The sequence below is a fragment of the Boleophthalmus pectinirostris genome, unplaced genomic scaffold (assembly GCF_026225935.1).
Source record: "Boleophthalmus pectinirostris isolate CB_2022bp ecotype Guang Dong unplaced genomic scaffold, ASM2622593v1 HiC_scaffold_13, whole genome shotgun sequence".
Taxonomy (NCBI): domain Eukaryota; kingdom Metazoa; phylum Chordata; class Actinopteri; order Gobiiformes; family Gobiidae; genus Boleophthalmus; species Boleophthalmus pectinirostris.
This window is the reverse complement of record NW_026571036.1, coordinates 3,707,081-3,719,564: the sequence shown is the minus strand read 5'-3', so window position 1 is coordinate 3,719,564 and position 12,484 is coordinate 3,707,081. Positions and strand designations below refer to the sequence as shown.

The following is a 12,484-nucleotide window of genomic DNA, read 5'->3' as shown; positions in this document are numbered from 1 at the left end:
ATCCGGATCAGCCTTTGGAATATATGAAAGAGGATCCCACTTGTCCATCCCTGAGTCAAATTTCATGGGGTTTGGTCAATAATTAACCCAGATATTGAGAAACAAATTTTTTGGCCCCATTTACCACAATGTTAACTAAAATTTCAAAGTGATCCAGAATCCAGGATTTCTTCCGGATCAGCCCCAAAATGAAATCAGTTCTTCCTTTTCACATTTCCAACAAATCCTGAAAATTTCATCAAAATCGGTCCATAACTTTTTGAGTTATGTTGCTAACAGACAAACAAACAAACAAACAAAACAAACAAACAGACAAACAGACAAACAAACAGACAAACAAAGAAACAAACAGACAAACAGACAAACAACAAACAAAAAACAGACAAACAAACAAACAGACAAACAAAGAAAACAGAAAACAGACAAACAGACAAACAAACAACACAGACAAACAAACAAACAGAAACAAACAGACAAACAGACAAACAACACAGACAAACAAACAGACAAACGGCAAAAACATAACCTCCTTGGCAGAGGTAACAAAAGGCTTTAGTAAAAAAGGTACGTTTTAAGATTTTGTTTAAAAACAGAAATAGACTGCAGAGGAGAAGGCCCGATCACCCATGGTGCAAAGTTTGGTTCTGGGGGGTTGGAGAGTGTTGGTGGCTGCAGAGCGGAGGGAGCGTCACGGGTCTGGGGAGTGAGGAGTTCCTTAAGGTACTGGGGGGAGTGACCGTGGTTAGACCTAATTTAAATCTGGCTTTGATTTTGTTTAATCCAGGTCCTGATTCTGATCATGGTTCGACCTGGTTTAGACCTCAGTTAGACCGAGATTTAGTTTAGGACAACTTCCAGTTCAGACCTGGTTTAGACCTTGGTTAGACCTGGTTATATTTACTGAATTATTCGGGTCTTTCTGAATCCCGACAGGATGGTTTCGGTGTCACTGAAGTCCAGACTTTGTCCATCCATCCAGTGACTTCAGGAAAGTTTCATGGTTCATCCTCCCGGTGTCACAAGTTTCTCTCTCACTCCAAACTTTCTTTCTGCTGCTCGATTTCCATTTTCAGCTGCAGATTTCACGACTTGCAGTTTGTAAATCTGCAGAATCTGATTTTGTTTTCGGGGACATTTGTGTTCAGTCTTCTCAGTCTTTGTCTTTATAAGTTTGTTTAAATGTTAAATCGTTCAGTGGTGCAGAAGTAACGGTGCGATCGACTGACATGATACAGACAGGACAGAGGCTCTTTCTGCAGGAGACATGCGCAGTAGAGCCAAGTGACAGTGGTACAGGAGGAACAGGAGCAGCAGATCCTCACACACAAGACTAGAACCTCTCCACACTTCACCAAAAACATTTTAATATAGAAGTCGCACCGGAGAATAAGTCACAGGAAGCTGAAGGAGCTGAAGAGGGTTGAATAAATAACTTCCCTGACTCATTTTAGCATTTAAGTTGATATTTTTTATCATTTCTGGGTCTGTCAACGTAAAATAAAAAGTGATAAAAGATAAAAAGATAAAACCCATCTCTGTTTCAGCAGACAGCAGACTTTTTTGGGGCAAACAAAACAGAAAATGCAGCAAGTATTGAACTGGAATATTGGCATTTTCCATTTTGGAATAAATATAAATACAGGAATAACTGGTGTGTTGTTTTTTCCTTTAGTAAAATAACTAAACGACTGATGGAATAAAAAATAAATATGCAGATAAATACGTAGAGTTTCACTTAAAATATATTCTGAATGCAAATAGTACTGCTAGAACTGCCTATTACTTATTACTGTTACTATTATAATTTATATACTACTACTACTACTACTACTACTACTACTACTACACAGGTATGTGTATTGTACAGAGGTGGGACTAAGTCATTGTCTTGCAAGTCTTTGACCTCAAGTCCGAGTCAAGTCCCAAGTCAAAGACAAGCAAGTCCAAGTCGAGTCTGCTTTGAGTCATTTCAAGTCTTTAAACCAAATGTTTGTAATTTATATGGATTTTAAGCTAAATTGTACTTAAAAAGTCATGGTATAAGAAGATAAAAGTCATGGTATAAGAGGAAATGCTTGTAGAAATGCTATTTTTTCCTTTATAAATGTTTTAGTTTGAATCATTACAGCCAGAACAGAAAGAATTCAGATTTAAAAGTGCTAAATAAGAGATATTTTGTTGTGTAATCTCGAAGTCAAGTCCCAAGTCACTGACCCTAAAGTCCAAGTCGAGTCCCAAGTCTCAGTCCATTTTATCAAGTCAGGTCTCAAGTTCTAAAAAATAGTGACTCAAGTCTGACTCGAGTCCAGGTCAGGAGCTGCACGTCCCCGTCTCCGGTGCTGAAGTGTGTGGTTCTTGTGGTCCTGCAGGTGGCTCGTGTTCAGCGACCCGGGGTTCCAGGGCATGCTCGCCGTGCTGGAGACCGGAGTCTACCCCTTCCCCGAGACCTGGGGCTTCCCGTCGCCCTTCGTGGGATCCCTCCGACCGCTCAAGATGGTGACTACTTAACTGTCCTTTCGAGTAGAAGAAACAAAAAAAAGTACAGAAAGAAAAAAAAACGAAAATAAGAGAACCTTAAAGTCCCTGTACCTGATTTTTTTTCCATGTATTTGAGTTCGTCTTCAGTACAGATATATTTCATAAGTGTCTCTTGTCTCTCAAAATTCTGACTGTAATTATAATCAGGTAGTGTACGTTTGCATGCTAGTTGTTGTTACCATTACCGTTGGACCAAAACTCTAATCTGATCTCTGAAAGATGTGAAAATAACAAGTCGGATCTTCTGAATACGTGAAGTAAACGAGGAATAACTTAAAAATCAGCGTGTTTAAAATGCACTTTCACGTTTTTAAGACCTTTAATTTCAGGATTGCAACAGAAAGTACATCAACAGCAGAAAAAAAACAACAATATTTGGTTAAATACGCCTTAAATCTGACTTCGAGAGCACAGTTAATTGAAACATGCGTCTTTGGTTTTTGTACACATAGACTTTAGAATGTTATTACACTTAAAATGCAAATGTTGTGTGATATAAAATAACATTTGGGTCACAAATGGTGGCAAACATACATACAGGCGAAGTTGAACAGGCTTAACAACGATCCCAGTGAAGGAATGGACCGATATATGTTTTATTATTTTATTATTATGTATTCTGAACACTCCGTCTGCTCTCGTCATGTTCTGAATCCTGCTCTTTGTGTGTTTTCAGGGAGGATTTAAAGTGGAGAATCCCAATGAGGTCAAGGTAAGAGGCAGACGTATTCTCTGGAAGTACAACCCGTGCCCACGTTATGAAGTAAACATGTTCAGAGCTGTTATTAATTTTACTCCGAGCGGCGTTTTGTTCACACTAAAACCTTTTCAGAAAGCAGAATTAACGCCTCCTCGCTCGTCGCTTTGGGTTGCCAGATGCTGTGACTAAAAATCTAAAAGAACTTTGTGTGACACTGTTCACTCACTCTGAGACAAAACTAAGAGACTTAAGGGTCCAAGGTGAGCGGGGGGATCTTTTCTTACTGGCAATTTTACTACTAAGTAAGTACATGTCCATCTTCCTGGACAGAAACAGTCAAAAACTGAGTGTGTGCTGCCGCCGGTGGCCAGGGCGATTTTAAGTACTATGTGACATCACACAGGACTGCCCTGATTACTGTGGGGGCGGAGTTTGAATACCTGTTAGACCAATCACACTGTGCCTTATACAGTATTCAGGGTTCACACGGTCATTGGAATCCTGGAAGAGTCAAGGAAATTGAAAAAATCATTTCCCAGGCCTGGAAAAGTCATGGAATGTCTCTTTCATGCATCTACAGTATTCTGTTAAATTCTCATTAGACTATTATGATTATTTCTGAACGTCGGCTCGTTTAAAAGAGACGACAATAAAAGCACTGACAGGATTTTAAATGTTAAAAAACTATAATTCCAAACCATCAGGTTTAGGTTAAGGTAAAGATTAACTTTTCATATTTAGCACTAAAAGTCTAATCAATTCTACACATCAAGGTGCCCGAAAGTCATGGAAAATTCACTTTAGATCAGGGGTGTCAAACTCATTTTCGTCCGGGGGCCATATCCAACCTACTTTGATCCCAAAGGGGCCGGATCAGAAAACTCATGTCATATAAACCCCAAAAATAACAATAAATTCAAATATTTGTGCAGAGAAACACAAATGTGGCCACACCAGTTTGTCAAAGCCTGATCCTGTCAGATCTCAGAAGCAAAGCAGGCCGGGCCTGGTCAGGACTTGGATGGAGACACTGAGCAGATCCAGGAGCCACAGGAGGCGCCAGTGGCAAAAACTGTTGTTGTGTCCTTAGGCAAGACACTTCACCCACATTGCCTAGTATGAAAGTGGTGTGAGAGTGAGTGATGGTGGTGGTCAGAGGGGCTGATGGCGCAGATTGGCAGCCTCGCTTCCGTCAGTCTGCCCCAGGGCAGCTGTGGCTACAGTAGCAGTTTTACCACCACTGAGTGTGAAGTGACTGAATAATGAACCTTAAAGCGCTTTGGGGATCTTGAAAGGTGCTATATAAATGCAGTCAATCAATCGATCAAATCTATTACAGAAATCTTATTTAATTGATGAACTCTTTCTTTTACAAAATATTATAATATTATGAATAACCTGAAACTTTAAAAAAAATACTATTTCAACACAAAGTTTTAACATGAACTTTATGTAAATAGGGATAATAAATAGTAATTTTTGTTGTAAAATCCTGCACTCGGCTCCACTTTTCTCATGTTGGACATTTTTCTGATGAGGGTGTCACGGTCAACAGTCAAAACGATCGTCCTTTAAGAGCGTTTGGACAGAGACAAGTCTTCATTTGTGCTGCTCTGGTGGGAGGGGCCACGTACAGAGACGCTGGAGACGCTGCTGTGATAAACACCACAGAAAATTAACAAGATTTTAATAGAAAATATAATTAAAATATTTTAGTAGAAAATCAGCCGAGTGCCACATTAAAGGTCTTGGAGGGCCGAATCTGGCCCCCAGGCCGTATGTTTGACACCCCTGCTCTCGGTCGTGAAAAAGGCAACAGATTCTTTCAATCGTCTTTCTTCTTATCTTCGCTCTCTAGATGGTGTCGATGCTTTTAAGAAGCAAGTAAAAACATTTCTCTTTGCACAAGCGTCTCTGCCCCTTCAGGTTTAGAGCTGCTATGACTGATTTTATTGTATTATGAATGTATCTTCTGCTGTTTTTCTCTTTTGTATGTGAAGCACTTGTCTGTGAAAAACGCTCTATAAATAAACTGTACTTACTTACATCACGAGGTTGAATAGAAAGCTGTCGAGAGAATAAATAAGAGCCTATTGTATGTGCAGGGTTTGTGCTTTAAACATGTGAATGAAACAAAACTCAACTCCAGGTTCGTTTGTGACGAGGAAACAGATCAGAAATAGCGCTCAGTTGTGATTGTAGCAGCTTGTTGAAACTGTAAAAACGTTAATTCTGGTGATTTTTAGTGCTCAGACTCTAAAGCTGCTCTCCTCTTTTGTCTAAAACCGGTCCATTTTTGATCTTGCGCGTTCGCGAGTGCCGCACTTCAGCTGAATCCCATTATAACGGCACAAAGTACAATACGAGCTGCCGGAATATTCCATCAGGGACCCAATCATCGCGCGTCCTTTCACAGACTTAAGCCAGCGCCATTCACAGTAATTATCTTGACACACAATTTCCCTCATAATCTCTGTGAGAAATTCTCTTTGTGACTTAAACGCGCTGCACTTATAGATTTTGTCTCACGGGAATCAGACTCGAACGGCGCCGGTTTGATCTACGACTCCGCAAAACGTTTGAGGCACAATCGAAGGCGTTGATTTTCCAATTAAAAAAAACTAAATAATAAAAATATGCTAAAATATTTCACTACAAACTTGTGTGTCGTGTGTGATTTGTTTTTCAAAATAAAACCAAAAATAAGAAAACGAAAAAAACGACTATTTTCTTCATTATTTGTCTCCAAAACCAAACTGAAAAAAAAAAAAAAAAAGATAATGATTCGGTTTTTTTTCAGTTTTAGATTTTGTATTTAAATGAAGAATGGAAAAAATGGATAATGGACGGAACCAGGACTAAACCGTTTTCAGTTCTGGTCTGGTCCCAGTCCCAGTCCCAGTCTCCGGTCCCGATCTCGGTCCCGATCTCAGGTCCCGGTCTTGGCCCTGTCTCGGTCCCATCTGAGTCCGGGTCTGAGTCCCGGTCTCAGTTCCGGTCTGGTCCCGGTCTCAATCATGGTCTGGTCCCGGTCTGGTCCTGGCCTCAGTTCTGGTCTGGTCCCAGTCTGGTCCTGGTCTCAGTCCTGGTCTCAGCCCTGGTCTCAGTCCCGGCCTCAGTCACGGTCTCTGTCCTGGTCTGGTTCCTGTCTCAGTCCCGGTTTGGTCCCTGTCTAAGTCCCAGTCTAAGTCCTGGTCTGGTTCCTGTCTCAGTCCCGGTCTGGTCCCAGTCTAAGTCCCGGTCTCAGTCCCGGTTTGGTCCCTGTCTAAGTCCCAGTCTAAGTCCTGGTCTGGTTCCTGTCTCAGTCCCGGTCTGGTCCTTGTCTCAGTCCCGGTCTGGTCCCTGTCTCAGTCCAGGTCTGGTCCTTGTCTCAGTCCCGGTCTGGTCCCTGTCTCAGTCCAGGTCTGGTCCTTGTCTCAGTCCCGGTCTGGTCCCTGTCTCAGTCCAGGTCTGGTCCTTGTCTCAGTCCCGGTCTGGTCCCTGTCTCAGTCCAGGTCTGGTCCCGGACTCAGTCTCGGTCTCAGTCATGGCCTGGTCCCAGTCTCAGTCACAGCCTGGTCCTGGTCCCGGTCTTGGTCTCAGTCCCGGTCTCAGTCCCGGTCTGGTCCCGGTCTCAGTCCCGGTCTCAGTCCCAGTCTCAAGTCCTGGTCCGGTCCTGGTCTAGTCCTGGCCTCAATCCCGGTCTCAATCACGGTCTGGTCCTGGTCTAGTCCTGGCCTCAGTCCCGGTCTGATCCTGATCTCAGTCCCGGTCTCAGTCCCGGTCTGGTCCCGGACCTGGTTTAGTTCTGGTTCAGTCCGTTTTTTCTATCCATTTTTTCCATTTTTAATTTAAAACACAAAATCGAAAACTGAAAAAAACAAATCATTATCCGTTTTTTTCCATTTTTATTTTTGGAGACAATTAATGAAGAGAACTTTTTTTTTTTCATTTTCTTTTATTTTTTTGGTTTTATTTTGAAAAACAAATGAGCAAATGACACATGGATTCATCGTCTTGTTGTTGCGTAGTTTCCCTCTTCACACAAACCATAAACTATTTTACACAACACTGTCTTTGTCCGCACTGGTATTGAAGAACATTTATCAAAGACGGGGTCGTTTCCAAACTTGTTTTTTTGCGGTTTCTAACATGTTTTGACTTTATTACTTTGCGCTGCCACACGACAACTCCCCGCAAACATACAAAAACACGATACGAAACTCAACACTGTTGTGACAGCGCTCTGAAAGGGAGTGACTTAGCACGGAGAGCAAAAGGAGGGGAGACTAAACTGAAACTTAAAAAACATTTTCTTACTATTGTTATTGAGCCTGGACCTGTGTTTTGTATCGAGGGAGTATTATCTGTTACATAAGAGTGAGTTGTACAGTTGTAGGGAGTATTATCTGTTACATAAGAGTGAGTTGTTGCACAGTTTTAGGGAGTATTATCTGTTACATAAGGGTGAGTTTGTACAGTTGTAGGGAGTATTATCTGTTACATAAGGAGTGAGTTGTACAGTTGTAGGGAGTATTATCTGTTACATAAGAGTGAGTTGTTGTACAGTTGTAGGGAGTATTATCTGTTACATAAGAGTGAGTTGTACAGTTGTAGGGAGTAGGGAGTATTATCTGTTACATAAGAGTGAGTTGTACAGTTTGTAGGGAGTATTTATCTGTTACATAAGAGTGAGTTGTACAGTTGTAGGGAGTATTATCTATTACTTAAGGATGAGTTGTTGTACAGTTGTAGGGAGTATTATCTGTTACTTAAGGGTGAGTTGTTGTACAGTTGTAGGGAGTATTATCTGTTACTTAAGGATGAGTTGTTGTACAGTTGTAGGGAGTATTATCTGTTACATAAGAGTGAGTTGTACAGTTGTAGGGAGTATTATCTATCTGTTACAGGATGAGTTGTTGTACAGTTGTAGGAGTATTATCTGTTTACATAAAGTGAGTTGTTGTACAGTTGTAGGGAGTATTATCTGTTACATAAGTGTGAGTTGTACAGTTGTAGGGAGTATTATCTGTTATATAAGAGTGAGTTGTACAGTTGTAGGGAGTATTATCTGTTATATAAGAGTGAGTTGTTATGCAGTTGTAGGGAGTATTATCTGTTACATAAGAGTGAGTTGTTACGCAGTTGTAGGGAGTATTATCTGTTACATAAGAGTGAGTTATTGTACAGTTGTAGGGAGTATTATCTGTTACATAAGAGTGAGTTGTACAGTTGTAGGGAGTATTATCTGTTACATAAGAGTGAGTTGTACAGTTGTAGGGAGTATTATCTGTTACATAAAAGTGTGAGTTGTTGTACAGTTGTAGGGAGTATTATCTGTTACATAAGAGTGAGTTGTACAGTTTGTAGGGAGTATTATCTGTTACATAAGAGTGAGTTGTTGTACAGTTGTAGGGAGTATTATCTGTTACATAAAAGTGAGTTATTGTACAGTTGTAGGGAGTATTATCTGTTACATAAGAGTGAGTTGTTACAGTTGTAGGGAGTATTATCTGTTACATAAGAGTGAGTTGTGTACAGTTGTAGGGAGTATTATCTATTACTTAAGGATGAGTTGTTGTACAGTTGTAGGGAGTATTATCTGTTACATAAGAGTGAGTTGTACAGTTGTAGGGAGTATTATCTGTTACATAAGTGTGAGTTGTACAGTTGTAGGGAGTATTATCTGTTACATAAAGGTGAGTTGTTGTACAGTTGTAGGGAGTATTATCTGTTACATAAGAGTAGTTGTTGTACAGTTGTAGGGAGTATTATCTGTTACATAAGGTGTGAGTTGTTGTACAGTTGTAGGGAGTATTATCTGTACATAAGGTGAGTTGTTGTACAGTTGTAGGAGTATTATCTGTTACATAAGAGTGAGTTGTTACAGTTGTAGGGAGTATTATCCATTACATAAGAGTGAGTTGTTGTACAGTTGTAGGGAGTATTATCTGTTACATAAGAGTGAGTTGTTAGTTGTAGGAGTATTATCTGTTACATAAAAGTGAGTTATTGTACAGTTGTAGGGAGTATTATCTGTTACATAAGAGTGAGTTGTTGTACAGTTGTAGGGAGTATTATCTGTTACATAAAAGTGAGTTATTGTACAGTTGTAGGGAGTATTATCTGTTACAAAAAAGTGAGTTATTGTACAGTTGTAGGGAGTATTATCTGTTACATAAGAGTAGTTGTGTAGTTTAGGGAGTATTATCTGTTACATAAAAAGTGAGTTATTGTACAGTTGTAGGGAGTATTATCTGTTACATAAAGTGAGTTGTTATTGTACAGTTGTAGGGAGTATTATCTGTTACATAAAAGTGAGTGGTTGTACAGTGTTATGTAGGGAGTATTATCTGTTACATAAGTGTGAGTTGTACAGTTTGTAGGAGTATTATCTGTTACATAAGAGTGAGTTGAGTTGTAGGTGAGTGTACTTGTAGGGAGTATTATCTGTTACATAAGAGTGAGTTGTTGTACAGTTGTAGGGAGTATTATCTGTTACATAAGAGTGAGTTGTTGTACAGTTGTAGGGAGTATTATCTGTTACATAAGAGTGAGTTGTTGTACAGTTGTAGGGAGTATTATCCATTACATAAGAGTGAGTTGTTGTACAGTTGTAGGGAGTATTATCCATTACATAAAAGTGAGTTATTGTACAGTTGTAGGGAGTATTATCTGTTACATAAGAGTGAGTTGTTGTACAGTTGTAGGGAGTATTATCCATTACATAAGAGTGAGTTGTTGTACAGTTGTGGGGTTGCGTGGGATTCTGTTTTACAACTCTCAGCAACTTCCTGTTTTTTGGGTTTTTTTTTTTTTTTACGTTTTCTTCTCCACAAACGAGCAATTAACTGATGTGAATCTATGATAAATACTGACCACAGGTTCAATCTCACCAAGCCAAGTCAGAATTATAAAAACATGAAAAGAAAATCAGTCCTACGCTCTTTAATTGGATAAAGTGGGTTAATAGTCGATCAGGCAAAGGTGACGTATTCGACGGAGTGACATCGATTTGACTGTGTGGTCATGAGCTGTTTCCCGTCACAATATCGGGGACTTAACCTGACACGAGCCTGACGGATGGTTCTGCACTAATGAGGTTAAAGCTCGGTGACATCGATCTGCTCTGGCTCCTGATGACGTCGCTGGAGGAGGAGGGACCCTGAGCCGAGATTTAACCAATCACAGCCGCCCTCTGACCTGATCTGCCAATAAAACAATACCGTTTTTTTGGCTAAATGAATAAGTGGCATCATACTGACTGTTGAGACCGCGTTAGAAATGATTAAAGAAGCTAAAAGGGTACAACTTAAAGGGTACAAATACAATGAGCAATGGGAAAAATTGAATGTTTTCATCAAGACATCAAAAAAACAATATAGTGCATACAAATGTCAATACCAAATACATGTTTAAATAAGAACCTGTAACTCCAATTGTTGTTACATTGTTTGTTTATTGTTTTTTTGTTTTTGATTTATACTGGTTTTTTTTTGTGTTTTGAAATGTTACTTAAAACCAATAAAAACAAAGTTATAAAAAGAAATGATTAAAAAGGGGTATTACTCGCCCTTATGTAACAGACAATCCTATGTCTTCCTATGACCTCTTGTATGAAGCTGTTATTTTTATATTTTTTAGACAAATTCTAGACAGGACAGAGGCTCTTTCTGCAGGAGACATGCGCCAAGTGACGTAGTCTCATTATCCCTCTATAGTTTTACGAGCTTTTGTCACAGTTAATGAACAGGATGCGTCTTTAGTCCAACAAGAATTTCTTTAGTCGAATACAGACCTGCGTATATCCCATCGCAAAACGTTACAATTTTCGTCTTGTACAGTCAGAAAGTATGAATGACCCTTGTTTCTGTAAAAGTGTATTTACAGAGCTGTATTTTGTGTCGTTTGTGTGCAGGCGGTGGTGTTCGAGAAAGCAGCGTTCGAAGGGCCCAGCGTGGAGACCGAGACGGACGTGTTCTGCTTTGGAGAAGAGGACGGGGGACAAGACGCCGCCCTGCAGTGCGTCGGCTCGCTCAAGATCCTGGGAGGACTGTGAGTACACATGCACATGCACATGCACATGCACATGCACATACACTCTGCTCTAGGGATGTAACCGTAACCGAAATATTGTGATATCGCATCGCCAAAAGCCTCATAATAATTTTGTGGGCCATTACAATATATTGAGTCTCTTTGCTGAAATTCATCGTTTAGACTTAGACATAGACAAATTTTATTGATCCACAAGGGAAATTCCTTGGACACAGTAGCTCAGACATCATATTATATTACTATAACAAAGAAAAATATCAAGAGACTGGTGTCAAATAAGACTTAAATTCCATATTTTTTGGACTATAAGGTGCACCGGATTATAAGGCGCATTAAGCAAAATAATCAGACAACACTTGAGACTGATCCTTAGTCCAGGCGTCCACGATCCATCAGCAGATCGTGGCAGAATTCGCCCGACGTCGCCTCCCTGTCTTGGCGAATGTGGGTGGATCATTTAAGTTTGTTTTATTTTATTTCCTACGATGAGAACTCAAATATACATTGAGTAACAATGTGATTAATGCAGCTTTGAGCACATTTGTTTACATTTTACAGAAACGAAACTCAAAACCACATGACTCATTTGCATAATTTATAAACTCTGAAAAAACAGCTCGCTCCTTCTGTCGGACTCTTCGTAGTTTATCAAAATTGTACTAAAACATTTTGACAAATTTTTGAGCGCTGTGTACCACATAAAATCGGTTCGAGGTCAGTAAACACAACCAGAATTAATACATAAAGCCGGATTATAAGGCGCACCGTCGATTTTTGAGAAAATTAAAGGATTTTAAGTGCGCCTTCTAGTCCGAAAAATATGTAGAGTATATATATATATATATATATATATATATATATATATACAGTTATATATACTAGAGGTTGTGCTACATGAGCTAAAAAAAAAAAACAGAGAACTACATAGACCATGATCCTTTGCTGTTTCAGTGCAGACCACATGAAGAAAAAACTGCTTTTTATTATTAAGTGCTTTTAAATCTTAATTATTAGGATTAAGACAGAACCAAAGGAAAATTTAATCATGAAAATATATTTAGAGGATGGATATCATTACATTTCTACTCTATTGTCATAAAAATACTTCTGATATGAATATTGCGATGTAGATGATCACTCCTGAAATGAATCTGTTTACATTTCTTACCAATTTTAAGATTTTTAACCATGTAAGCCCAGCATTTTAAC

General features: G+C 39.5%; 1 protein-coding gene across 1 annotated transcript in view; it reads left to right on the top strand.

Moving 5' to 3' along the window:
* LOC110172315 (beta/gamma crystallin domain-containing protein 1-like) overlaps window positions 1-12,484 on the top strand; it is a 184,750-nt gene that overhangs the window by 78,923 nt on the left and 93,343 nt on the right. The window contains exons 9-11 of the mRNA XM_055149441.1: window positions 2,370-2,496; window positions 3,215-3,250; window positions 11,136-11,272. Coding sequence (XP_055005416.1) covers window positions 2,370-2,496; window positions 3,215-3,250; window positions 11,136-11,272 — 300 coding nt within the window. The remainder of the gene's footprint in view (window positions 1-2,369; window positions 2,497-3,214; window positions 3,251-11,135; window positions 11,273-12,484) is intronic.